The sequence below is a fragment of the Chionomys nivalis genome, chromosome 22 (assembly GCF_950005125.1).
Source record: "Chionomys nivalis chromosome 22, mChiNiv1.1, whole genome shotgun sequence".
Taxonomy (NCBI): Eukaryota; Metazoa; Chordata; class Mammalia; order Rodentia; family Cricetidae; genus Chionomys; species Chionomys nivalis.
In genome coordinates, this window is record NC_080107.1 from 26,277,554 (window position 1) to 26,305,255 (window position 27,702).

Consider the following 27,702-nt stretch of genomic DNA (forward strand, 5'->3'; position numbering starts at 1 on the left):
AGTCCTAGTAAAGCATGGGGCCTGTGCCGCGTAAGTGAGCACACAGCAGGAGCTGCTGTGGACGGCAGACGGCAAAGACGTCTCATTCTGAGCTGTCTATACACCCAGCTTTCCCAGAAGACCAAATTGTGAAATGTTTCAAGGAATGAAAACACAAAAGTAGGAATCTTGTACTTTTTCCTCTGCAGATAAGAAAGCCAGAGGTCAACGAGTCAGAGCAGAGGAATCCCCGAGACAAGCTCAACACACACAGGCGGCAACTTGCTTTCTCCATAGAATATGGCTGCTTCTTACCTGATCGCAGATCAGCTCCCACTTTTTCTCATTGTCATACTGCCGCAGCAATCTGGCTTTGTCGGGAGGTAGGTTCATAGCATTCTGTGAAAATAAAAAGTAAAAAGTCTTGTTACCAACCACAGTACCTCCCAGGTAGAAAAGAATCACTGCGGCCCTTGCACGCAATCACTGCAGTGCCCAGCATACGATTCAACAGGACAGCTGCAGAAGACATTCCCACACCCCTCTGCATTTCATTTATATATGTAAATATATAAAGCATATATATAATATAAAATACACATTTATATATTTCCATATTCGGTTGGTGAAAGGAAGGGTGGCCTGCTTTTAAATAACCAGACATGCATTTCCGCAAAAGTGACTCTGTCCATTCATTTTACAGCGGCCTCCCTTCGTAATCAATTAAAAGGTCAGAACTGGCTTTTCAGAAAGAATGGCTCCAGTTCAGACCCAAAGACACCAACAGAAAACTTGATGGCCAGAATCACTGAAAGAAAATGTTTGCACCAGGTGACAGTAGAGATGCTTTCTACATAAGCCTGGCAACCTGAGTCCAAAAGTCTTGACCTGTCAATGTGCGGACCCCCAATCTCTGCAGGACTCAGGTTATAGACAGACCGCTCCTCCTGACTGGTATTTCATGCCGCGGGGTAAACAGAATTTAGTAAAAGTGAAAGAGGACAAACTATGCTGACTTCACGGCAGGGAATCACCTGTGATGACTTGATAGGCCTAAGCCTTTAAACTCAGCCTGACAATCATGATAATATTCCTAAAATAGATATCTACCATCTACCTATTTGAACCTAAGCCATCAGATTTGAAATCTAGTTACCTGCCTTCAGAATTTTTTAAATCATCTCTTTTAATGCTTTCGCTACTTTTATGCTGACAGTGTATTCAGAAGAATAGAGGATTTCCGAGTTTTGGGGGCTACTACTAAAGCTTCTTAAATATTGAAATGCCTAAAATGGGGGGTAGGGGTGATAGTTTCATGTGACCCAGTTCCCTGGAGAAGCTACTTAGAATAGAATGAAAAAGTATTTAATTGCACTTTTGACTCTGATAAACATAAACAGATAAACAAAGGGAAACAACCGACCCTGGGATACAGCAAGGAACTCCAAGTTTATCTTTCTTTGGGGGAGGGGAGCAACATTATTTACTGTTAAATAAACAGCCGTTCATTGCTTATTTGTACCCTAGAGATAAATACTTCCCTCTTAAACCAGTTCCTGACCCTCAGATTGGCACCCCTGGGTATGATTATGTGCAGCACAAGATCGCAGGATAAGTTAAATGAGTTTTCCCCTCAGGCCCTCATTAATCTCCAGAGGGATGAAAGAATTCTTTAAATGCCTGAACCACAGTGTCCAAAGCAGCGTATTAGGCATGATGCATGTCTAATCTCAATCTTCTAGGCATAAGCATGTGAGCTTGATACGATTTCCCCCAGTTACATGGGAAAACAGGCCTGGGCAAACTTGGCTAACTTGCTTAAGGCTGCACAGATTCATAGGAACAAACCCTGTGAAGTTTCCAGGATACGTTCTATGAGTTCTAACCAAGTTCATTTTGCAGAAAAATAAAATGTCAAGTTACTTCAAACATTGTGCCGGAGCTCTCTCTGCTCAGCACTGGTGCAAGCGGTCAGCGATCAGAACTGGAAGGCCTCGCTGATACAAAACGACAGGTAAGGCACTGCCTCTGAGCTAACTTTCATTTTAATTCACAGTTTTCGGGTTTGACGAATGTTTATGCAGTACGCTCCCTGTACAAACACGATGGGTGGCACTGGGGAAACCAAATACACATGGAGGCTAGAGTCTTGTATCGTGCTGGGAAGACAAAAGCTTCTCCCACTCCAGAAAGAAAGGTTATCAGAGGGTGGCTGGGATTCAGGGTGGGGAAGCAGCTCTGGGGAAAGGGGGATACTATGAAAGTTTAAACATGAGCGGAGGTCAGACAAGTGAAGAGTGGGCAGAATCCTGTGGGGCAAAGCACACAGAAAGAAGGCTGTGAGACAGGATGTGGGGCACAGTCAAAGAGCTCAGAAGTATCCAGCATGGCGAGAGAGAGCCTAAGAGGAAAGGGAGAAAGGAAAGATGGGGAGTCAGAGCCACACCATTCTCGGAAATGCTACTCAAAGCCAGTAACTGTGCTTCTATGCAAAGTGCAATATGAAGCCTACAACTGCCTACACGTATGTCTTTGAACTGCATACATGCAGCTCCCGTGGAGGTCAGAAGAGGGCATCAGGTTCCCTGGGACTGGAGTTACAGTTGTTTGTGAGTCGCCATGTGGGTGCTGGGAATGGAACCTGGGACCTCTGGTAGAGCAGGTAGTGTTCTTAAGGGCTGAGCCATCTCTACAGCCCCTCAAATGCTTTTAAACAAGCAAGGTGCTTTGCAGAGTTGCTGCAAGTGCTACATGAAGAAGTGATTAGGAGTAGCAAGCATGCAGGCAGAGAGACAGGGCAGCAGCACATAGAAGTGGTGGTCTTCACCGGAGAGCAAGAGTGGGCTGACGAGGGAGCTGAGCACAGCAGGTAAAGTACTCTCTGTACACAAGTCTGAGTGAGGACCACAGTTCAGATCTCCAGAACGCAGGTCAAAGTCACCCGGGTATGTCAGCATCCTTTAATTCCAGCACACAGGATGGAGACTAGGAGAGCAAGTTGGCCAGTCATATTAGCCAAAGACCAAGTTCTGAGTTTAAAGAGATTCTATCTTAGTCTATAAGATGGAAAGCGATCAAAAGAAGACACAATGTCAACCTCAACCACGTGCACTGTGTGATGTGTATATGACCTCACAACCACTCGAAAATGGATGAACATATACACACCACACACACAAGCCAGAAAGAGGGGAAATGAGGTTCTGAGAGAAAAGTCCCGTGGAACCTGTCTGGAAAGACTTAGATAGCAAGAGGCAGCGCCTTAACTTTTGCTGAAGGTGTATGCTAGCCAGAAGGGGAGGAGCACACAGAAGACAACGTCTGTGTGGAGGAAATAATAAAAACAAAAGCGAGATTTCTAAACATCCCTGTGTAGATCTGAGAACTTACAGGAAAGCCAAGAGAACAGTCAAAGCAGACAGGCAGATCCATGGCTTTGGGAGTTTGCAGAAAAGATCTACCTTGCCCTGAACGAAAAGTCTCTGGACTGCTTTCAGCCTCAAGGACTAGTTATTGTCAGGAGCGGTATCTTCAAATCAAGGTTAAAACTATAGGAATTTAAGTAATTATAATCTCAAAAGACAAAGGAAGTAATAGACAAAACTACACTTGCTAATCGTTCACCAAGCATCTGAACTACCTGCCCACCCCCTTGGTCAGGCCTCTGAAATGCTCAGGCACAGAGTACAGCTAAGTAATTCCGCTGGGATCAGGAGGACGACATCTAATTTAGACTTAGACACTTCTGGTAATAACCATTTGCTTCTGGAGAAGGGAAGGTGTGAATGAGACAGATGGTTCATACAATCTCCTAGAGCTCCTCAGTTAACAGGGATGTAGGCTTTCTAGGAACCCAGCGGAAGAAATTAAAATTTTTAAAATATCAATTGTGGGGCCTGAAAGATGAGTCAGATTAAAAACGCTTTCTGTGCAAGCATGAGGGTGAAGTCAACTCCCCAGCATTCATGTGAAAAGCCAGGCGTGGCTGTGTATGCCTGTAACCCTAGCGTCGGAGGACAGAGACAAACAGATCCCTGGAGCTCAACAGTCACACGGTGCAGCCAAAAATACAAGCTTCTGGTTCAGTGAGAGACCCTTCTCAAAGCAATAAATAAGGCAGAGGGAAATAGAGGAAGACACGAAGGTTCTCCTGGGACTTCCACATGTGAGTGTACAGGTCGGTCAGTCTGTCTGTCTGTCTGTCTGTCTCTCTCTCTCTCTCTCAGAGAAAGAGCATATATCACATCATACAACTAACCACAAACAAAAATGGTTAACTTAGTTGTAGTAGAAAAGATAATATTTACTCTCCTAGCCAATTTCAAGTTCCATGAAACTATATTCATCTTGCTGTACAAAAAAATTTTAGAGCCTTTATCTTTCAAAACTCTATACCCACTGAACAACTCCCCATTTCCCTACCCTCAAAGTCATATGATTTGATATAAACTTAAGAAAAAAAGAAAATATGATGCTGCAACCTGGAGCTTAGGCATCAAGAGTGAACTTGAGGAGGCAGATGGGGAAAGGGCAGTAAGTACGTAGAACATAACTAGCTCGATCCAAATCCTGAAGCTCCTAAGAACTGAGAAGATATAAACTAGAAGAACAAAAAGGGGGACTGAGACGGACACAGACAATAAAGTACCGTGGCAAATCAGCCAATACTTAATAACCAAAAATGGAAAAAAATGTGAGGGCATCTCAAGGGACAGGGGTGCAGGGGATAAAGACACTAATAAAGCAGAGCACCCTGAAACGGCACACCTTCAGAAAAGGGACCATTTCTTCCTATGGACGGGGCCTGGTATGCAGAGAAAGAGGCAAAGAGGGGCATTAAATGCTACAAAATAGTTACTGCTCACTGGACTCTGCAGATGTAACCATGACTCTTTGCTTGTGTGACTTCAACTAACTCTCAGTTTCCCCTCTTGTGAAATGGAGATGTTCACAGTGTGGCCGTGACAGTGATGGTGATAGCAGGGGTGGCAATAATGCCAAAAAAAAAAAAGTCAATCAGGTGATAATACATTTAAAATAGCAGTCAAGCACAGGGAACTATGCCAGAGATTATTTATACTATTGCTATTTTAGCAAAACGCAAAGTGTGAACAAAGGTAAGACTACAGGAGGAGGTAAGCACCGCACTACACACAGAGTGAACCAGGAGGGAAAACAGAGCTAGTGTTCCATTACTTAGCATGGACTCCAAACGACAAAGCTCATAAGTTACGGGAGAGCAGAGAAGTGTCACTAAGGAAATGAATACACGGGAAAAGGAAGCTCCCATCAAAGTACTCAGAACACAACAGGCAGCTAAATCTCTTATGCTCTCCATGTTGGCATTTTCCCCTGCACCATTATTGGAAAACCAGGCAGTAAGGCACAGCAAAGACTGCAATGGATGCAGGCAGCAGGGGTGTGGCTGTCAACTCAGCACATGGCTCACGCTTCTGTTCAGCTGGAAAGCAGTCTGCCTCCGTGACCTCTACTCATGACTACCTGGCATCTGTAATCGTGAAATCTCCGTAACCCAGTGGATGCTGGTAACAGTCAGCTTCTCTCTTGGCACATGACGCAGGCAGGAAGCCAAGGAGATCACCGCAGCCAGTCCTCTTTGTCATTGTGACTTTATCTAATCCTTGAGGATACCAATGTCATTCCGGGTAGCCCGTGAAGCCCACAGGGGTAGAAATGAGTCTCTCCCTAATCTGATTACATCTATAAAATAAAACTTGAGCAGAAAACTGTCCTTTGTAGGGAATGAGGCATACCTCTGACTTCTCATTTCCATCTTAGACGTAATCTGTTGTTTTAGAACACTTGCTTTCTGCCAGGCAGTGGTGGTGCACACCTTTAATCCTAGCACTTGGGAGGCAGAGGCAGGGTAACCTCTGCGAGTTTGCAGTTAGCCTGGTCTACAAGAGCTAGTTCCAGGACAGGCTCCAAAACCACAAAGAAACCCTGTCTCGAAAAACCAAAGAGAGAGAGAGAGAGAGAGAGAGAGAGAGAGAGAGAGAGAGAGAGAGAAAGCTTTCTTCCTGCAATGCTGAATAAAATATATACTAATCCTTTATCATATGAACACAATCAGTAAACCCAGAGGTAAATTGAACTTCAGTCTGTATACCCATAATCTATCCATTGGGGAAGAGAAGGCAGGAGATAACTTATGAGTAACATAAGGAGTTCTAGACCAGCCTGGGCTACAGAGTGAGACCCCGTAACTCAAAATAAACAAAAAGGTGCAGAGCTGAAAAGACAAGCTGGTGGTCCTAGTCCCGCTGCCCTTTCCAAGTGGCCAGAGGGACTCATCAGGTCCACGGAAACGGTCATGGTCAGCTGAGGGAGTAACGAGCTCTGATGCAGGATAAGCTTCGGATCTGGTGCACACAACCAGCTACACTGACAAAAGTGCACCGCACACTGGAGATCCCGGATGGACTGTAGGGAGAGCTGTTCCCTATGGTACCGAGGGCGGCCTTCCTGCACGCCATCTCCTTGCTCCTCATTTCACCACCTCAAGTGATTCAATACCCGACAGGTGCCAAAACCACACAACCCCCTCTGGCCATACTCTCCGCTAAAATACAGATTCCAGTCAGGGAATAACAGAAGACTATATCCATACTCCAGAAACAGAGGTAGGCAGATCTCTATGAGCTCAAGGCCAACCTGGTCTACAAAGGGAGTTCTAGGCTTGCCAGCGGGAGGATCACTGCAGGACAATGCAGCCTAACTGGGACCCCGACACTGACTAAGATAAGGAGGTTCTTTATTTTTGCCAGGCCCTTTTTTAGGAGGATTTGAAGGCAGCTGCTGGAAAAGCTACCAGTTTGTCTAAGGTAAATGAGGTACTACAATAACCGTGACAAAAGAAACTGGCAGTGCTCGGGGAGACTAATAAAAAGAGATCCCAGAGGAATCTCCCAACAGTAGGTCCCAGGATAGGTACCACTCTACTTTAACTGGAAGACTTTGCTGTATGTGGGAAGAAAACAACCTATGCACACAGCACATGAAAAAGGAATCGTGTGCATAAGTGTGCGCGCGCGGGGGGGGGGGGGTCCTCCTATATTGATCTCCTGTATTCTCAGCTGGGTAAACCACATCATGAGGGTAGGGGCAGCTCCAGTAGCTGAATTCAGGCCACCTACACAATGTGCTCCAGAGGCAGACATTCCTCTGCTTCCTACAAGGCTGTGTTATTCTTCTCCAAGAGAACTGGTAAGTCTTTGGAGCTGTGCCAAGATATTACAGAGGCCATGAAATCTTTACATTACGTAACAACCTGACCCTTCTCACTCAAAAGACAAGCCATACCCAAGTCGTACACACCAATCTATCCTCATTCCAGCCACCCTTCAACATTCAGCAACTGAATGATGAATCCCAAGAGTTAGTCAAGTGTGCCCTGACCCAGGTTTGTCCCCTTCAAAAGAGAAACTCATCTCCAGGTGCAAATGAACCACAGTTTGCCATTCGGCTCAACAACCAGCAATAGAATCACAAGATTTTTCAAAGCTTGATTTGACAAAGTACCTCTCCTCTTCCAAACAAGCCTTTAAAAACGGGCCATCTTGCCATGCCCTGATCTCAGGGTCTGCTAGCCTGGTGCTGCCACACGGTCCTTCCTGGGCCGGCCAGCCACTGACAAGCAGCCCATTCATCCCCTCCCTCTCCTCTATGCATATATTTATAAACGGTAGGCACAATATAGCCTCTGTTATTTCTCATGGTTGGGCAATGGGGACATTATTTGATAGCGAGGTGCCATACATACCATGCATGGTTTCTAAGAAAATAGGATTTATTAAAGTTTATCCACCCAAAGCATGTTGTCCTAATCTCTCCATCTTGTCTTAATGATGAAAGAACCGTAAGATCTTAGAATGGCTTCTGGTTATCATGAAAGCAAGAAAGTTTAATCACCAGTGTGGTAGTTAGAATCCTTTCTACAGAGTTCAGATTCTAATCACTTGTGAGTCATTATGGGAAATAACAGATTTCTAAGCTGCAATATTGTTATCTACAAACAATAACAACAACCACAAATGGAGACCAGCAAGAGAAAAACTGTCAGGATCCCTGTGAAACACTGAAAGTACTTCTTATGGCAGACATACCCGGATGTGGGTGTGGTGTCAGCAGGAGAGGCCATGGCAGAAGAAGAAGGTTCTAGGCAGACTATAAAGTCAAATGACACACACACAAACACACACACACGCACAGACGCGCGCGTGTGCGCACGCACGCACGCACGCACACACACACACCAGATTTTTAATACATCCTAGGATAACTACCAGTCATATGTTGACTGGCCAGTAACCTTTTAACCTTAGTTCCCCATCTGCACAGTAAGAATGCTAGTTACTACAAAGGAATTCCCAAGAATCCAGACACACTTTGACAATTAAAAATTAAATGAGGGGGCTGGAGAGATGGCTCAGCAGTTAAGCGCACTGGCTACAGTGCTCTTACAGAGATCCCGAGTTCAATTCCCAGAAACCACACGGTGGCTCACAACCATCTATAATAGGATCTGATGCCCTCTTCTGGCCTGCAGGAATATATGCAGAACACTCATACATTAAACATAAATAAATAAATTTAAGAAATTAAATGATTGAGTACCTGAACGGTGTTTCATGGAGTTCACAAGTACTAGAATACAGACTGTAACACCACGAATTAGGGAGGGAGGGGGAGAGAACGGAGCCTCGGTCTTTGTGCCCTGGAGAAACCCTGCCGTGTAATAGAAATGTCTGCATCATGATTCCAAACCTGAGAGCTAAAGGCCCTACTGCACTACCGTCATGTCAAACTCGGGGTGACTTTAAGGTTTTGAAGGAAACGGTGAGGAATCTGACTCTATGAAAACCCCTAGCCTACAGGAGGAGCTCTAGAAAGCAGGACCATGAGGATGCAAGAGTGGGTGGTGGCGGGTCGAATCAAAGCCAGACCACTGCCTTTGCGGGGTTCAGCAGCTGCAGCAAATAAAAGGCAGGTACCAGGAGGAGATCAGAATCTAGGACGCACCAAGGGTACCGTGGGAACCAAAGGCCGAAGCTGTGCGGTACCAGCAGACAGACCTCTCATTGGCAATCACCAATTCTTTCAGACCAGTGGTTCCCAACCTTTCTAACGCTGCATCCCTTTAATACAGTTCCTCAAGTTGTGGTGACCCCCACAACCACAAAATTATTGTCGTGGCGACTTCATAGCTGTAATTTTGCTAGTGTTCTGAATCTTAATGTAAACTTCTGATATGCAGGCAGGATATTGGATATGTGACCTCTGTAAAAGGGTTGTTGAATCCCCAAAGGAGTTGAGACCCACAGGTTGAAACAGCTGCTTTAAAGAGAAAAAGGAAGGTGTTTTTCTCATAATCTATATGCATTTTTTCCCAAATGATCGCCGAGTTACTACGACATGCCAACACAAAACAAACAGGCTTACTTAAATAAATGCTTACTGTTTGGACAATGTGTTTAGAACAAGTGAAGCAGGTTGTTCTGTTTGCCTAGAAGGAACTACGTAAAATTATTTATATATTAACGGTCCTGTGACCTGAAGAGGTTTTAGACGCTAGCCTACATGAAAACCACCATCCTTTTTTTCAATCATGCTCTGTATTACTGTCTCCAAGAAGCAGTCTAAAATAAAGCCCTTTAGAAAACTGAAACTTTCATCCCAAGTTATCTAAAATAAATTATTTTGAAGACTTGGATGAGGCTGATTTAGGTAAAATAAGTAATCACACACATTTTCAAGTAGATAAATAAAATTTTATCCCCAATATGAGATCACCCCCCCTCCACACACACACACACACAGAGGTTCTATGTAAACAGCACATAGCAAATAATTTGCCTTGGCGTATTGAACTCCAATCCAGACTCATTTTAGACTATAAACACCAGGGGTATGCAAGCCTTTCTCATGGGGGGGGGGAGGGGGGGAGGAGGGAGAACGCATAACTGTGTTTTGATTTTCTCTAACATATACAGGACAGAAATACAACAAAACTCGTGTCCTGTTTCAGTTTCTGGAGAATCACACTTCAAATGTGATGGTATTTTAAGACCATTAATCTTGCTTCTTCCCTATAGTATTCTAATCCCAGAGCCACTGAGGAAGCGGTTACGCTCTAAGTATAGCAAAGCCTGGTGTCTGGCACATTAGAACGGATCCAATTATCAGCCGCTCTCTGCGCTGTTAAGATTTCCCATGGGCAGTTTCCACTGAGCGCTCTGAGGACGAAGCTTCACTCCTGTACCTGAGTGGGAAGAGGGTCAGATTAGCAGCCTCTTCAGATAAAACCCCCACTGCTGCCACCTTCCCCTACACACAGACAACGCAACCTTTTCAAAACCCCACAGCCTCCTGACACATAGGGGAGAGGGTTTGTGCTCCAAGACTCTCTTGCCTTTGTGGGTCTAAAGTCCGTTTTCAGGCCTACTTGTACATTGTAGGTCAAACAACAAAAACTGCTTTCCTTCCCATGCTTGCTACAATACAATCTGTTACGAGTTTCCATCCAGAAAACCGTAGTTTATAAAACTTAAACCAGTAGAACATCTGGATCACATCCAAAGAATACATGGTGTCTTGCTGTCAGTGTCTAAACCCTGGGGTACCCTGAGTCCATCAGAGAGACACTACAGTATACACATGAATTCCCAGGACAGGATCACAGACCTCCTCCTATGGGAAGGAGGGGCAAGTAAGGTCTCAAATTTTGAAGAAAAAAAGTGAAACAGAATCTCTGACTGGCTAATGCTGGGAACAAGTACTCCTAACTCAGCGTGGGGGACTTTGATTCTCGGGCATCAGGTCCAGCTGCCCAGTTCAACGTGAAGCCTCTGCTCCACCAGCTAAATGCAAACAAACATGGCAAGGGGAAGAGACCTCCGTTCCCCTTTCCTCGGCCTACCCCACTCACTGGCCACAGCAGTTCATAAAGAATCGGACCTTTAACTTCTAAGTCATGTCTTTTAGAAAGGTAAGAAATCCGTCTCCAAGTCATCTTCCAGGAGAATCATTCTTCAGCAGGGAAAGGGGGGGGGGGGGGGGGAATCTGACCCCGCTATGGAGTCATTTGGTAAAACAATATATCCATACTCCAACAACACAGGACAAAACTCAAAGAAAAAGACAGTTCTTCTAGAAATACAACTCTGCGGAAAGGCCAGAACTCTGGACCTCTTATGTGGTTTATCAACGCAGGCTGTTTTTAATTGCTCATAAGCATTTAAAACTGTCAAATGGCATGAGAAATGGGGAAGGTTTCATATAAGAATCCAAATTTTCATCTGATCGTGAAAACCTGGAAGCCTCACCACGCGGGCCTGCGTTGCCAGCATGGCCCAGAGCTGAGTGGCGCCTGACGCACAAGTCTTTCTCTGACTTGCCAAGACCCCGCTAATCCCTTCTGTCTCAAATCCAAGCACATTTTGCTAGTTTAAGGGATTCACATTACCCTTGTAGTCCTTGAGTTCTGATCTCCATTTTAAGGCACGGTTAGGATTCTGCTGTATGCTACAGAGTAGGAGGGCGTATGAAGAAGTTTGAAAAGGACAGCTAAGTGCTTTCTCGGTGGCCCAGAAATCCCCACCCGTCTTATCATGTTTTCTCGATTTTCCTCTGGGTGTTGCCTACAACAACAAGTTCTCTTTTGGGATTCCCCCACCCAAGCCGTCCTGCTCTGATGTCAGGATGGTCTCCTTCACTGTTCTGTTTTCTTGACATTGGGTGAGCTCTGAGAACATAAACTCAGCATTGCTTCAGAGGTCAACACGCTGTCTCCCCACTGTGCAAAAGGGAAGGCGGCTAGGCTGACGTCCACCAGGCTGACAGTAAAGCGTGGATGATCCTGCAATACAGCAGGAAGTGGGTCTTACGTAAGTAACACTGTACAACTCGAGTCTCCAGAACCGGTATCAAGAAAGCCAAAACAACCAAGTACCACCATAACTAAGAAAAGGCTCTACATTCTAACAATAGAGAAATGTACAACATGCCTCTGTGGGTCAGACTGCTTCCAGGCTTGTGCTCCCAAAGAGACTCCTCTTAGAGTTACAAGTGTACTAGGAATTTGCCAGGAGAGACTCACTGACTTACTAGCTGTCTCATATGGATAAGAACCAACTGGAAGGCGCTCTGGTGGCTCATATTTGCAATCCCAGCACTTTAAAGGCAGAGTAACAGGAGGACTGGCATTTAAGACCAGCTTAGCACACACAGCAAATTCAAGGCTAAAATTGGCTACATGAGACCTTGTCCAAATAAAACGGTTTTAAAAGATGCATATGCTAAAAAAAAAAAAAAAAAATTCCTGTCCTGTGTTGGCGACTATGCCTGCAAGTACATGGGAGGTAAAGTCATGAAAATCAGGAGTCCAAAGTCCTCTTAGATACATGGCAATGTCTAAGCCAGCCTGGATTACATGAGATTCTGTCTTACACATATGCACGCATGCACGCACATACTGATCACGACACCTGTCCTAGATCCTAGGTGTCCTGTAACAGAGTCAGGGAAGCCTTTCCAAAGGCAGGCCCTTTGTCATGCTGGTCCTTCCTTTGATTCAAAGTCTGTGACACCACGGTCATTAACTACCACTCCTAACTGTGAGAAGTTCAGGAATCGTTCTGTATGAGAAGCCCGAATTCTCAGCTCTCCTGCTAACCACAAGTCAAGGGCCTACGAGGAGATGGAAGACAGGCTCTAGGAACAAGAGAGCACCGAACCTAAGGATGCTTGAGCATCCCTAAGACACCATCAACACGAATTTCTACCGCTTCACTCATTCATGCACAAGGCTCGTTTTTCTGAACCCTCAACTGGTCTTTAGCCGCAAAGCCCAATAAGCTCAGAAGGAGAGGCTGCACATCCTTCTTCTAGAATTTATTCTCACCAGGGCTTTGCCAGTTGGCAGGCATTCTCTAACCAGGCTGCACAGCAAACAGTTCCCAAGTTTCTAGAGAATAAAAGTTCCTCCTTACCTCTCACTTGTATTTTAAAACGCCATTCACTCATCCCAACCTACTTAGGTTACTGAAAACGAATATCCTCCCTTGCCCTTCATGTAGCCGATTGACCATATAGGCCACTGTGTTTACAAAGATGCCAAATCTCTCCACTGGTGTGCAGGGTGCAATCCTTCCTTCTGTAACAGGAGTACTTGTCCTGTTTTCAGGAATGCACATGGATGCTAACTCTTAGATCATGCAGCTGACTCTACCTGTCTGCTCAACTTTTGTTTCTTTTGGAGTCAGGGTTTCACTATGTAGCCCTGGCTAGCCTGAAGTAGCTATGTAGAACTCTTAGAGATTCACCCAGTGCTGGGCTTAAAGGTGTGTGCCACCATAGCTGGCTTGTTTGACTCTCTTGTCTTTGACGGTTTCTCTTTTCTTTTTTTTCTTTCTTTCTTTCTTTTTCTTTCTTCCTTCCTTCCTTCCGTCCTTCCTTTCTTCCTCCCTTCCTCCCTCCCTACCTCCCTCCTTCCTTTTTCGTTATTTGTTTCCAGACAGGGTTTCTCTGTGTAGCCCTCACTGTCCTGGAACTCACTGTGTAGACCGGGCTGGCCTCAAATTCACAGAGATCCACCTGTCTCTGCCTCCCAAGTGGAGGCAGGACTAAGCCATGTACACAGCACCCAGCATTTTTAATGAGTTCTAAAACTCAGTATTCCCAAGGTTTTAAAGGGGAAGGAGGCACACCCCGGCTGTAAGAAAGCAAGAATGTATTTTCAAACTTACACAAGGCCACACCTTCACTAAAAGCTGAAGTCAGGGACATAAAAAATTCAAAGAATGATGTTACATGTTATTCATTGTGGCACTATACAATGAATAATACAACCAAAACTAATACAACTAAAAATGTAGGCTAATGGAGTGTTTGAGTAGAAGCAGACAGCCTAAGCTTACTGACCCCGGAAAAGGCAATGGTAACAGCTTAGTGAGGATCGTTCCTAACTAAAGACTGATGTAATTAAAGTTATAAGCATTTTAGACATTTTCTAAAACAAAGAAGAAGAGTAACTGCTAGGACAGAAATCCAAATGTTTCCAATGACCATAAATAGAAGTTTACTAAATCAAAGAGCCATGATGACAAGCTTCTCATAGCAGACTGAGCAGACACGAAACGGTCTTCAGGGCACTCTGCAAGATGGGCAAAGCACGAGCGAGCTAACACAGCATCCAAGATGCCTTCATCTGGTGCACATGGTCCACACGGTATCTTCCTAAGTGTGGCCAGGCCTTGTGAGTGTGGCAGGCCTTCATTCCATCATTAGTTACCTTGTCCAAAGCTGAGGTTATTGGCTAGACTGGAGGTTATGGGCTGGGTTGCCCTTATCAAGTAAGCCCTGTAGAAAGTCTACTGATAGTCAGGGTGGTACAAACCTATAATCTTAGTAAAAAGAGGGTGAGACAAGGAGATGGCAAGTGTGAGGCCAGTTGAGGCTATAAAGAAAAACTGGGCCCCTATTCTCAAGCAAACAAAACAAATAACATTTTTAAAGTTTATATTCAGAAAACACTTAAGTGGCAGAGGTACTTCTGATGATCTTGAAAAAAGCTCCAAGGGGCATATGGCAGGAAGGGAAGGCACCTGCTATGGGGCTTCAATCCTACAGTCACCAAGAACAAAACCATGCCAACACACGGTCTGGAAAAGAAGAGACCACATCCTCTATCAAGATCTGGCAGTAACCGAAGCTAAATTAATACAACAATACGAAGAGAAGCTGAGTATTCAAAAGTGTGAGCATCAATGTTCGGCACCAATCACCGCAGATTCCCTCTGATTCGTCATGGAACCTCCCACAGTATCAGGAGCATAGCACTCTCCAGCACTCAGCAGTTGAGAACGTTCACCTAGAGTCTCCTGTGCATTGAATGAAGCGTTTGCAGTTGGTATCTGTAAAAACAGCATACAGATGTTTTCCCCTAAGCAATACAGTTAATATAACACTTAAATTAGGCATGAGTAATCTGGGGATGATTTAAAGTATATGGAATAATCTATTTCAACCACCATTGGATTTATGATTCATGGATATTCACAAATGTTCGTATCCCCTAGGGGTACAAGAGGGTGTCTTAGTACCAATTCGTCACAGATATCAAGTAATAGCCTCATGTACATTTTAAAGACAAGCATACATAGCATAATATGTGTGTCCTGTTATCTCATTTAGGATGTAATATGAGTCTTAACTGCTTTTCCTCCGGTTCGTCATGTGACCTACAGAAAAATGGAAACACTGAAACTAAGAGAGGATTATGCCTGTCACCCTATTCATTGTTGTCGTTGTTTGTTTCTGACCTCCCCAGTGCTGGGAATGAAGGCATGGGCTGCTACACCTGCAGTGTCTCTATTACTTCAAAAGAATTAATAAGAATGAATGAACTCAAACATCCTGAGTGACTCTCCGGCTTCCTGTTAGTATTACTTTTAGCTAAAGTTCTTTCTAGGAGGCCCAGCCTTCAAATTCCAGCGGCCAGGCTCTGTAATACACAGAGTAACGGGAGCAGTGAACAGGCAGGGCAGGCAAGCAGGGTGCTTCCCTGCAGGACTGCAGGTGTTGCTTCTTTCACCTTCTGGTTAGAAAATTGAACCAAAACAAAAGAGTTGACTTTTGTGGGGTGGTTTACTGTGTTCCACTTCTGTCAGCAATTCCATTTCCTTGCCTATGGACTGACTCTACCTGCCCGAAACATCTCACTACCACATAAACACAGACCCTTCAACAAGTGCGTGTAAGCTGAACAAAACCAGAATTAGATGCTGTTACTTCAGAGCCAGGAGTCCACAGATAGACTAGTAGTCCCTTCCCTACCAGTCTGATGACTTCAAATCTTCTCTACCAACAGCCAAAGTATATATTCATAGAGCCACTACATAAGACTTTCTACTTGGAATCAAAGTTAAAGAATAACTTGCCAAAGGAATCCTGTCTCAAAAACCAAAACAAAACAAGAATAACTTGCAATTATTTGGGCAAAAGCAATTCCCCACTATGATTTTTGTATCTTTCAAACATTCATTAACTAAATAAAAGCAATACTCTGATCAAATTTATCTGCTCTGTGTATGGTAAGAAAAAGAAACCATCTGGTGACTAGAGAGATGTATCGTGGTTGAGAGTACACACTGCTCTTCCAGACTGTCCCCAAATTCTGCACCCAGCGCCTGCATCAGGCTGCTCACAATCACCTTAACTCCAGTTCCAGGGGATCCAATGCCCTCTTCTGGTACGCATATGCACACACACATGCATGCACGCACACACACATACACACACACATTTAAAAAATAAAAATAAATCTTTAAACAGAACTTTACAAGTCTCTCTGGTGGTCTAGGGGCTGGGATTCGGTGTTCTCATTGACACATCCTGGGTTTGAGTCCCCATCAGGGAAGCCTCTCTTGTGTCAGGCATGTTGGCTCATGCCTTTAATCCCAGCATTAAAACAGCAGAGGTAGACAGATAATATGGGTTCAAAGCCAACCTTGTCTACATAGTGAATTCCAAGACAGCCAAGGCTTTAGAGAGACCCTGTCTCAAAATAACATCATCATCATCATAAAAAATAATAATGTGAGAGTTGCTCTTAGGCCACCGCAGCAGCAGTTGTGTATAAACACTGGAAGCACATGAGAGTATCAAGAACTGCACAGGAGTTTTGTGAACACTGCAGCACCCTATGGGGCTGCTTCCCTATACATTCTGCTCCCATCTAACTTTTCAGTTTATAATCTTACTCTTACAATCAGGCTCCTTCTGAATTCAATTGTTTTCTAGCAGCTTTGTCCTCAGCTCCTAAATCTTTGCTGTTTTATGTGAGATCCTGACTATGAAATATGAAGCACACTGACACGAAAGGTCAAGGGGCTTTCATAAAACACTGGTCACACAAAAGCAGAGTTCGCAGCTTCCTGGAGATGACAGGTCTTCTCTGGCTGCCCTAATACAAGGGTGACCCCGGAGTACCCTTTCACTTCTAGAACTCCTGCCTGGGTTGACTTTATCCTGCCTTGCACACATATGCACACATGCTAGGAGTGAGGGTCAGCGATCTACCAGGAAATGCTGCTTGCCAACTACGCATGTGCACATATCTTTGTTATTAATTAAGACATGCAAGCCATGATTGGTAATGTATGACTGAGTTTAAAGTTTTATAAACTATCCTAAAGGCTGGCTATCCTACCTATAAAATAAAAAATGGCAGAGACCATGTATCTAATCAATATCTTGGTTTGTTCCTTTCTTTATTCACACTTTCTATAAAGTTAGGGTGGCTGGTTTACTTTTGTTTTGGTGGAATTTTTATGAGGTTTGTATTGTTGTTATTTTGAGATAAGGTCTCACTCTGTAGCCCAGGCTGGCCTTGAGTCTGTGGCAATCCCCCTCCTCTAACCTCTCAGATGTTGAGATTACAGGTAAGGTTTCATGCCCAGCTGGGATGAATCAGTTTGTTAATTTTTTTATTTCTTTAAATTCCTCACATCTTCCCTTCTATATCATTTTCGGAACTCTGAAGTTCATTTTGTAAAGGAGTCAAAGATTAAATTGTAACCCTATCAAATGCTGAATCTTAACAGAAACAAGTTTGGCATGAAAACAGTTCAATCTCCCCTGCTCAGAGACACTTCATGCAACTGCAGAAACATCTCTTGCTTCTTGAAATTGCCACAGCTCTTACTGGCTGGAGCACACCATTCAGAAGTGTTCCTCACAGTTCTGATCTGATCAACCGGTGTCTCAAGATAAACCTTTCAGGACACAGCTAGATTAAACGGTGTTTAACACAAACAAATAGGCATTTGCCTTGGTTACAGGTGGCATCAAACTGGGCAGCAGTAGGTATAAATTCTTATTGATTGTATTCATAAAAACTGTTGCAACAATGAGATAGTGGAATACAGCAAAGGGAAGAAACAGCTACAAACATATCAACTGTTTCCTTATGATCATAATCTATGAAGAGGTTCAACTTCCAATAAGAAAGTTTAAGGAAACTCCACTGATCTTCTCTGGTCCTATGAAAAAGTGTCAGAAAGAACACACACACACACACACACACACACACACACACACACCTCTTTAATCCCAGCACTTAGGAGACAGAGGCAGGCAGAACTCTGTAAATTCGAGGTCAGCCTGGTCTACAAAGTGATTTCCAGGACAGTCAGGGCTGTTACAAAGAGAAACCTTGTTTCAAACAAACAGAAGTTACTTCTTTGAATTAAAGCTAACTAATTCTACAAGAATACAGAAAATGATGAAGACTCGAATAGGGGCCTTTCCTGGTCCCCCACTGTCCTTGCAGCATTCCCGACACACATGGCTGCTGATGAAAACGAAGAAAAAACTAACTTCAATGAACTTAATCTAAAAGATGCTGCAGCTGACAGAGCTGTGCGGACAACAGAGCACATTTCCTACTGAGAAGAGGGGACAAAGCCAATGCTGAGCACATTCCTTCACCAGGAAGCATCATGAAATAGGTCTAGTACCATGTTGCTTGGGAAAGGGATCTTTGTTGTTGTTGTTCTTTGGGGATTTTTTGGTTTTGTTTTGTTTTTTGGGTTTTTTTGTTTTTTTTTTTTTTTTTTTTTTTTTTTTTTGAGACAGTGTTTCTCTTTGTGACAGCCCTATCCTAGCTGTCCTGGAATTTGCTCTGTAGACCAGGCTGGCCTTGAACTCACAGAGCTCTCAGCCTGTCTCTGCCTCCCAAGTGCTAGAATTAAAGGTATGTGCCACCAAGAATAACGGGAAAATGATCTTATGAAGGAAGTGTCTGATTTCTGTTGTTGTTGCTATTTTTATTTATTTATTTATTTTTGGTTTTTCGAGACAGGGTTTCTCTGTGGCTTTGAAGCCTGTCCTGGAACTAGCTCTTGTAGACCAGGCTGGTCTCGAACTCACAGAGATCCGCCTGCCTCTGCCTCCCGAGTGCTGGGATTAAAGGCGTGCGCCACCATCGCCCGGCGTTGTTGCTATTTTTAAACAGGGTTCAATGTATCTATCCCACTGAGTTTTGGAGATAGGGATTTCTCTAACATAAAATTACATAAAAAAAGGAAAGCGTTCCTTATTTTAAGGGGCAAAGGGCAAAGGACAGAAGCAGTGTCAGTACCCAAACTTGTGTGACTCATGAACTCCTTCAACAAGAACAATGTTAAAACCAAAAAAGCCATTGCACAGGTCAACTTTTGCTTTTCATAAGCAACTGGGTACTTGTGAAGCTAGAGCAACGGCTCGGCAATTGAGAACACTTGCTGCTCTTACAGAAAACTGGGGTTCCATTCCCATTACCAACATTACCAAGCATCTATAACTCCAGTTCTGAGGAACTCATGTCCTTTCTGGCCTCCATGGGCACCAGGCATGTACATGGTATGCATACATATATGAACACAAAACACTCACACAAACACACATACATTTTCCTTTAAAAACGTTTAAAGATGTTCTTTAGCTTAGCATCCTTTTGTTGTACTGCAGAGTTTGTTTTGTTGATACTGTTGGCTTGGAGAGTTTTTTTTTTTTTTTTTGCCTTTGAGCCAGAGTTTCATGTAGCCCAGGCTGGCCTCAAACTCCTTATGTAGCCAAGGATGACCTAGAACTGCTCTTCCACCTCTGTTGGGGAATATTATTTTAAGGTGTGTTACTTTTGTTTATGTTCCATTTAACTCTATGAAATGGTGTTACTTAGCCTGTCCAAAACACCTGATCGTCTGATAAAGATCTGAATGCGCCAATAGCAAGGCAGGAGCAAGGACAGGCGGAGCTAGCAGGCAGAGAGGACAAGGAGAAGCAAGAGAACAAGGAGAGGAGTATGTCAGAGGCCACCCACCTAGCCACCCAGCCAGCCACGGAGTAAGAAGGAAAGACATAAAGTAAGAAAAGGAAGACACCCAGAGGCAAAAGATAGTCAGGATAATTTATGTTAAGAAAATCTGGCTAACGACAAGCCAAGGCCGGGCATTTATATTAAGTCTCCATATGTGATTTATTTGGGAGCTGGGTGGCGGGCCCCCCAAAAGAGTAAAGAGTAAAACAACCACAACACCCCTCTCCCTCCTGAACACCAGGAAGTGTGTGCCAACACCTCTGGTTTAAGCAGCACTAGGGATCAAACCAGGGCTTTGTGCAAGCAATTTACCAACAGAGCTACATTTCCAACCCTCTGGTTTCTTTAGTTCTGCCTTTTGCAGGGAGTCATTGTTACTGCCTAGAGAAGTCAAGTGGGTTTGGTCTCCACCATGTAGCCCAAGCTGACCTCGAACTCTCAGGAAGCTTCCTGCTGCTCAGCCTCATGAGTATCCATATTCAGTCTAAAACCATCTTGATGGGAAAACAGAAGTTTATCTCACACTACCGACTTAACTTCAAGCAAAGCAAGTTACTGCGGTAAAACTGAGGGCAGGAGCACGCAGGACTTAGCAGACTGAAATTTCTCATGGCCAGGAAGGCTACCTCTGACTGGTAAGCAGAGAACAAGCGCTCCTGGCCAATTCACACTCCGTGTCCTTTCACAAAACGGAGTCAGGAAATAATAGCATCAAGAAGCCACAGGCTCAGCTGACACTGTTTATCTGACCCACTCACCGCGGACCCCTGGCCCCGGAATAACTAACCGTGCAGTGAGACTTCACAGCCCAGCTCATCTCCAGTTCATAGTAGAATGAAAAGGACAACTATAAACCCAGCAAACTTCCTCCTCCAACCAAGTTTCTCTGCCAGATGTTCATTTTCACTGGCTTCTTTCCACATCTTTCCACAGTGGAGGGGGGCAGGGTACAATAAGTAAACCCGCGATTTCTCAAACAGCCACGCCAAGAGCATCGCGGGAAGGTACAGCTAACAGCAAACCTCACTAGGCGAGAGGGTGAGGCTGGCCAGGGTGGGGGGAGCTGGCAAGGGAGCAGTTCTGCTGGCTCCGTTCACGGCAGCCGTGCTGAGAGGCTGATGGAGAAGGCCGTCCAGATGAGAGGAACACAGAGCACTGAGGCCGACTGCTTTCCACTTGGATACAGCAGATGTTTCTTGGCCAGCTGCCCAGTAGATTTGTTTTTCCGTCCCCACCCATCTATATTTTTCCTTTTTTCAGTCAGACATCCTGTTCACACAATGGTCCATAAACAACTTCTTTGGAGTCTAACTATTTTCTTGTTGGTTAACATTTTTTTTTATTGCCCTATGAACTGTTTCCTGAAAACGGACTGTCTGTTAGCCAATATGAAAGCCAAAGGTAGACACGGATCCCAACTGCAATCCACGGCTCATCCATGATACGGCACCAACAGGCTTGGTAAGTTTATCACACATATATACACACGCACACACGCACCCTGAAGAAAAGGCACACGGGCTATACATGTAGCAGAGCTGTGAAACTCTTGGCTCACACACAACAGTCAAAAAGTCAGTTCTGAGGCCAAAGACATCCTAGAAAGTTTATATCCAGGCATATCATAAACTGTGGCAGGAAACTCCAATCTTCACACACTCTGCCTGAACACAGTGTACTAAGATTTAGATTTAAAAAAACAAAAAGTAAAACACACACACACACACATATATATATATATATATACCTCGCCTTAGTTAGGCTTGCCATTGCTGTGATGAAACACCATGCTGAAAAGAGATTTGCAGAGGAAACCTTCCACATCACAGTTCATCACTGGAGGAAGTCAGGGCAGGAACTAAAGAAGGGCAGGAACCTGGAGGCAGACGATGCAGAGGCCATGGTTTTGGAAGCAGTGAGACCCCAGATCCTGAATTTCTTGTAAACAACTTGTTTTCCCCTGATATGAGTGCCTACAGCTGCTCTGAGCACGAGACCCTCAGGAGTTCCTGATGGCAGGAGAGTGGTTTCTGGTGGGTTTGGCTGGGGCGTGGCTATCTCTTTAGCCCCTGAACACAATAAAGGGGGCATTCTTGGGGAATTCAAGGATGTCCCGTGTTGCTGTCTCTCTGTCTGTGTGTGTTTGTGTATTTTAACCTCCAGCCCCCTTTCCCGAAGCTCGCAAACTGGGTGCCGGCGCACAGAGCTCAGACACGGGGGCGCAGACATGGGGGCGCGGTGCACGGCACCATGGAGTGCTGCTTGCTCAACCTGCTTTCTTTTCTTTCTCCTTCATAAACACAATAATCCCTTGGCATCTTCATTTTTCTAGACACTGACTTACCCACTTCCCGCAGTTCTCTATCCCAGTGAGCATTCTCTACCAGGATCTCATCACCCTGTATTTGGGCAGTACTATTGATCTTGTTGTAGCAGAAGGTCATCGGTGCTTCCTTCTAAATTACATTCAGGGACTACACAGTCGGGCAAAATCTGCTTCTACCATGTAGTTACACAGGCGTTCATCTTGTAAAGCAGAGAGAGCTGTTAGAACCAGTTCCTGGGTGTGAGGCTATTTGCACAAGGCAAAGAAGAACGATGATGGCTGTTATTTAACATTGTTTGGAGGGCTTTTTATGATTTCTTTATCTTAATCCTTATAACAATGTATATCATTATTTTCTCTTTTCTTCTGTCCTGTTGAAAATGAAGGCCCCAAGCTAGTGAGGACAGAAGGAGAAGCATTCTAGCCCTGACCCATGCACACTTGAGTAGTATGCTTGGCTGTCTTGATGTGTCACTGTATGCAGAAAGTGCCATCGTTTCTAAGGCTTGGACTTTGATGCTCAGCTGGCAGATAGCAGACGAGGATTCAATTACATCTTGAGCAAGATGTCAAGATCAGTGACCCTTCCACCGTCTTCTCCATCCCCTGTGGTAGTCAATTGCAGTGGGAATAATCTTGACCACGCTCACCGGTCTATGGACTCAGAATAAACCGTTACTTTTTGCAGGTGTGTATTCTGCTTTCCTCGGGCCACTGCCAACAAGTCACACCGTTCTCCTGCCCTGACTGGGCTGATCCTCACCCTGGACCCTCTATTCATTGATGCAGCTCAGGGTTCATCTTTCTCCATCGTTTTTGCCTCTTTATGTCGACTGTCTTGACTTTCAACTCTTCCTCCAGAAATTCAGCTTCAGTTATCACTTTGCATATTTATTTATATGCATATATCCCCCCCCCACCAATTGCCTTAATGAACCTAGTCCTTCTGACCTTTGAAAGTATTGGAGATAAAGGGAGCCAGGGAGTAGAGGAGAGAAAGCCTGAGGTCTGCAGAGGCTTCCAGGGGACTCTTTGTTCTCCCAATGTTGGCCCTCCCCTCCAGCAGCGGCAGAACCTGTCTAGCTGTATGTGGACGCCTGGTTAGATGTCCAGTCAAACTGTTGATATGAGCATTGCCTTCTCTTAAGTCACCCATATTTCAGATATAATCAGCATTCTAAGCATTAATTGGGTATTTGAATGGAATTCAGACTCCACTAGCCCAGAGAGGCACTACCCACAATGGGCTGGGCCACCCACACTAATCACTAATTAAGAAAATGCACTCCAGGCTTGCCCACAGCTTGATCTTATGGGAGTAACTTCTCAGTTGAGGTTCCCACCTCTCAGATGACTCTAGCTTGTGCCAAGTTGACATAAAAGTAACCAGGACATACCTGAAAATGCATTGTCCCTGTCTTGCCACACACAAGCCCTCTCTCTCCTTTTCAATTCCTTCTCCACTGCGGCCCTACCTGCACCCCTACTCGCCCAGTTCCCTCCTTTATTTCCAAGTGTCTTTCTCACCGGTCATCCCGGAGGCTGCAGAGCACCTGTCTGCTTGCCTTGGTCTTCCTCTCCCAAGAGATGAGATAAGACCTGCTGAGCTAACCTGGGTACAGTTGTCATTATGGGCTCCTCCCTGAAATACAGACTCAGTGGCATGCAAATAACATAAAGACAGAATTGCCCCATGCTGTAAGTGACAAAGGCTAATGCCTATGCCAGGAGGGCATTTCCTATTTAATACACTACCCTTCCCCCTTCTGTCTCCACAGCCAGAAGTTATTTTATCATGGCTGCTCATGTGCCTTTCTAACCCCAATTCTTTCCACTACAGGGAAGACTCCGCTATTCCTCCAAGAGTTTAAGAAAAATTCTTCCCCAGGTTTTAGCCCATGAACATAAATCACCTAGCAGTTCTTCACACTGTAAGGGTGAAGTAAGCCACACCCAAATTCCACAGGTGTCTCTGCCTGCTCCATCCTAGTGCCAGGTTCCACGCATGCTGATGTACTAAACACTGGGCTCCACTTAGAGGCCCTGCCCCTTCTCTGGTGACCTCACCTCCTATGGGAAGGACTCTCCTGAGAAGAGCAATCTGACCCAGGTGCCATTATTGTCCAGCAATCGCCTCAGCTGTCCTATTAGCTAGGAGTGTACTCTCTGGCACCTGAACTGGAAGGGAGGGAAAGAAATACACACTATTGCACACTATTTCAAGCCAAGCAAATGGAACCCTCATGTTAAGGCAATTATTAGTTTAGGAGGCAAACTGTAAGAGGCCAAATACATGCTGCAAAAACTGCATACATATCCATGTTTGTGCATTCAGATACAGATATACAACCTGGCCCCAATAAAGCTAATCAATGAAATTATCTGATTATAATCAGTATAATGAATATAATTAGTATCTCCTGCATAACTAATATGCCTTGGAAGAACAGCAAATATTGCCTGTGTGACTATAGTAAAACATGGGGCTTTAGCAGTGAAAAGAATGTTTTCTGACTTGCCAGCTCTCAGGGTTCTTCAATAACCTGATCTCTCTCCAGTCCTTAACGGTCAACCAATAAGATAAGGCATGCTGCTATCCCACAGCAGGCTCTTCATAAAGCCCTGAGCGTGGCAGATGGCTTCATCTCCAAAGTGGGAAATTCCTTTTACATCCCCAAATCACCAACCCCAGCGTTGCAGAGAGGCCACTGCTTTCACAGAACTAAAATGAAACACTTCTGCAGATACATAGACAATAAATTTCTAAGAGAAATCATTCACATAAAAGCTTTCTATTTCAAGCCCCTGCGAATCGAGACTTTAAGGCAGTTTCCGTAATCTGGATCTACTTTTTCTGTTAAATCCCTTGCCACGGTTTCTTCAGGTTTTTCGTGTGCTTTTCAAGATTTGTTTCTTGCCATCACAGTTTGGCTAGGCCAAGAACAAAATTCAGAAGGAAAAAAAAAATACTAAAAACAATTGGCCCCACCCTTATTATTTAAGACAAAATATGAACTAGAAACTGGTAGTCGGCCGGGCGGTGGTGGCGCACGCCTTTAATCCCAGCACTCGGGAGGCAGAGGCAGGCGGATCTCTGTGAGTTCGAGACTAGCCTGGTCTACAAGAGCTAGTTCCAGGACAGGCTCCAAAACCACAGAGAAACCCTGTCTCGAAAAACCAAAAAAAAAAAAAAAGAAAAACTGGTAGTCTTCTTTACTTCCAAGTATCTTTCGGTCTCATTAACATCAAGCTGCTAATATAAACTCTTGGAGACAACAAATTCTTAATGTCATATTTGGTAGTCAATATTCAAAGTTAACTTATATGAAATTAATGCATGAAAGGTCCATAGATATAACCAAGAAAATTTTCTGTATTTGCAACTGCTATAGTTTGTTATTAGTGGGGAAAGAAACCACAATTTTAACTTTAGATATGACATTTCTGTATTTTTGAGTACTCAGGACAAAATAAAAAGCCTGGAAACCTTACAACACATACAGTACCCATTTCTAACACAGACACCAGAAGCCTCCCAGGGCCAAGTTTCTGCTGCTTTTAGACAATACCAAGCAAGCAAAGTCTCATAGAGAGAACAAAACAGTAACTAATTTTTATTTAAAAAAAAAAAAATAGTCCTGGTCAGAATTCCAAAAGCCAAAGCAACACTGTTAACAAGAAAACTGGGGAAAGGGTAAAATGTATAACCTTCAAGAGAAAATTCAATTAGCCAGAAACTGTCTTTTGTCCAATTAATCCAGTTAATTAAGGTTTTGTTATATAGGACAGCTCATAACAACCTTAAAAATCTATTTTTGAAGTCTAAATGCCAACCACTCAGCTCTGTTGAGCTCTGTTCACTGGCCCCAGCTATGTAAATAGCTTCTGAAAGAATTCAATATTGTTAGGAGCATAAAAAGTTCTTGACTAGAGGGTGGCAGGAAGCTGGAGTCGTGTGACTGTGTACACAGCCTGCAGTGTGGTAGGGGAACATCCTGAGACCTACACTGATTTTACAGTCTTTCCTTTAGATGAGCCAAGAAAAAGAGCAGAAACCAAAGAGTGGGAGGGTGACAATACCCTGGCACAGGCTTGTTAGAAGGTCACTATCCACTTGAGCACAACTCCTGGTAACCCTAGAGACCAGAAGGATTCCTTGGCATCTATTTATCTTAGACTGCATGATATCTGTGTTGTGGTCATTGCCATAAAAATCAAACAATTTCTTCTAGAGATGAGCGGTTTGTTTATTCTAATAATAAAACCCCTCTTTCCAATTTTTTTTTTTTTTTTTTTTTTTTTTTTTGGTTTTTCAAGACAGGGTTTCTCTGTGGCTTTGGAGCCTGTCCTGGAACTAGCTCTTGTAGACCAGGCTGGTCTCGAACTCACAGAGATTCACCTGCCTCTGCCTCCCAAGTGCTGGGATTAAAGGCGTGCGCCACCACTGCCCAGCTTCCAATTTTATTTTCAAAAATTACATGTTTCTTCATTGTACCCATACATCATCAGAGTGTGGTTCAATAAATACATACTTGTTTGGGAGCCTTCTCGCAGGAAGTGACTCCACTAAGCTTTCTCTCAAGCTACTCTCTTTGCCTGCACAACGGACATGGATCTTGTCTCTCTTCCACTGAAGCCACTAGGTGAAAAGAACTTCAGGAAGAACAATAAATCTGGATCATCAAATAAATCTGGCTTCCTCTTGGCGGAGTGTTTGAACTACGCTACATACCAGATGTCCTCCTCTCTCTCGCTCCACAGGACTCCTTTGAGGCAGGGTCTCACAGAACCTGGAGCTCACCAGAGGTGTGTGCCTGTGTGTCTGTGAGGGTATGCGCATGTGCATGCACAGGTGCGTGTTTCTTCTCCAGAAGTCCAGAAGCCCAGCAAACCCCAACAATTCCCATTTCTACCCCACTCAGTGCTGGGTTGCAACTGTGTGGGACCATGTCTTGTTAGTTACACAGGTACTAAGATCCAAACTCCAATCTTTACACTTGCATAGCACCAAATTATCTCTCTTCAACACTCAACCTGACCCCCGCTTTTTAGATGAGGTCTCACACATTTCTGACTGATCTCAAACTCTTCAGGTAGCTAAGAATGACTTTGAACTTCTGATCCTCCCACCTTCATTCCCATGTGCTAAGATTTCAAACCTACACTACATACATGTTTTCGAATATTTTAATTACTATTTAAATACTAAATTATAAAGCACAGAATTGTTTTTTAAAATATAAGCTGGGTACAGCAGCATATACCTGTAATCCCAGCTACTTAGGAAGCTAAGGCTGGAGGATTGCTTCAGACAAAGCAATTTTTCAAGAGCTAGTTTCAAAATATATGAATAAATAAAGTGGAAAGTAAACATCAAATACCAAGTCTCCAAGCAGTAGTAAGTAACCTTGGAAATGGCCCTTTGCTATTTATAAGAGTTACTGTGTAAACCTCAGCATGCTGGTGTGTCCAGCGTTTGTCAAGACAGGAAACATCATGTAGCAGACATGGCCATCCC

General features: G+C 44.2%; 1 protein-coding gene across 5 annotated transcripts in view; it reads right to left on the minus strand.

Annotated features, from left to right (window-relative positions):
* Positions 1 to 27,702, minus strand: part of Fmnl2 (formin like 2) — a 257,682-nt gene that overhangs the window by 101,959 nt on the left and 128,021 nt on the right. For all 5 annotated transcript variants that reach the window (XM_057754584.1, XM_057754580.1, XM_057754583.1 and 2 more), the window contains exon 2: positions 295 to 378. In XM_057754584.1, coding sequence (XP_057610567.1) covers positions 295 to 378 — 84 coding nt within the window. The remainder of the gene's footprint in view (positions 1 to 294; positions 379 to 27,702) is intronic.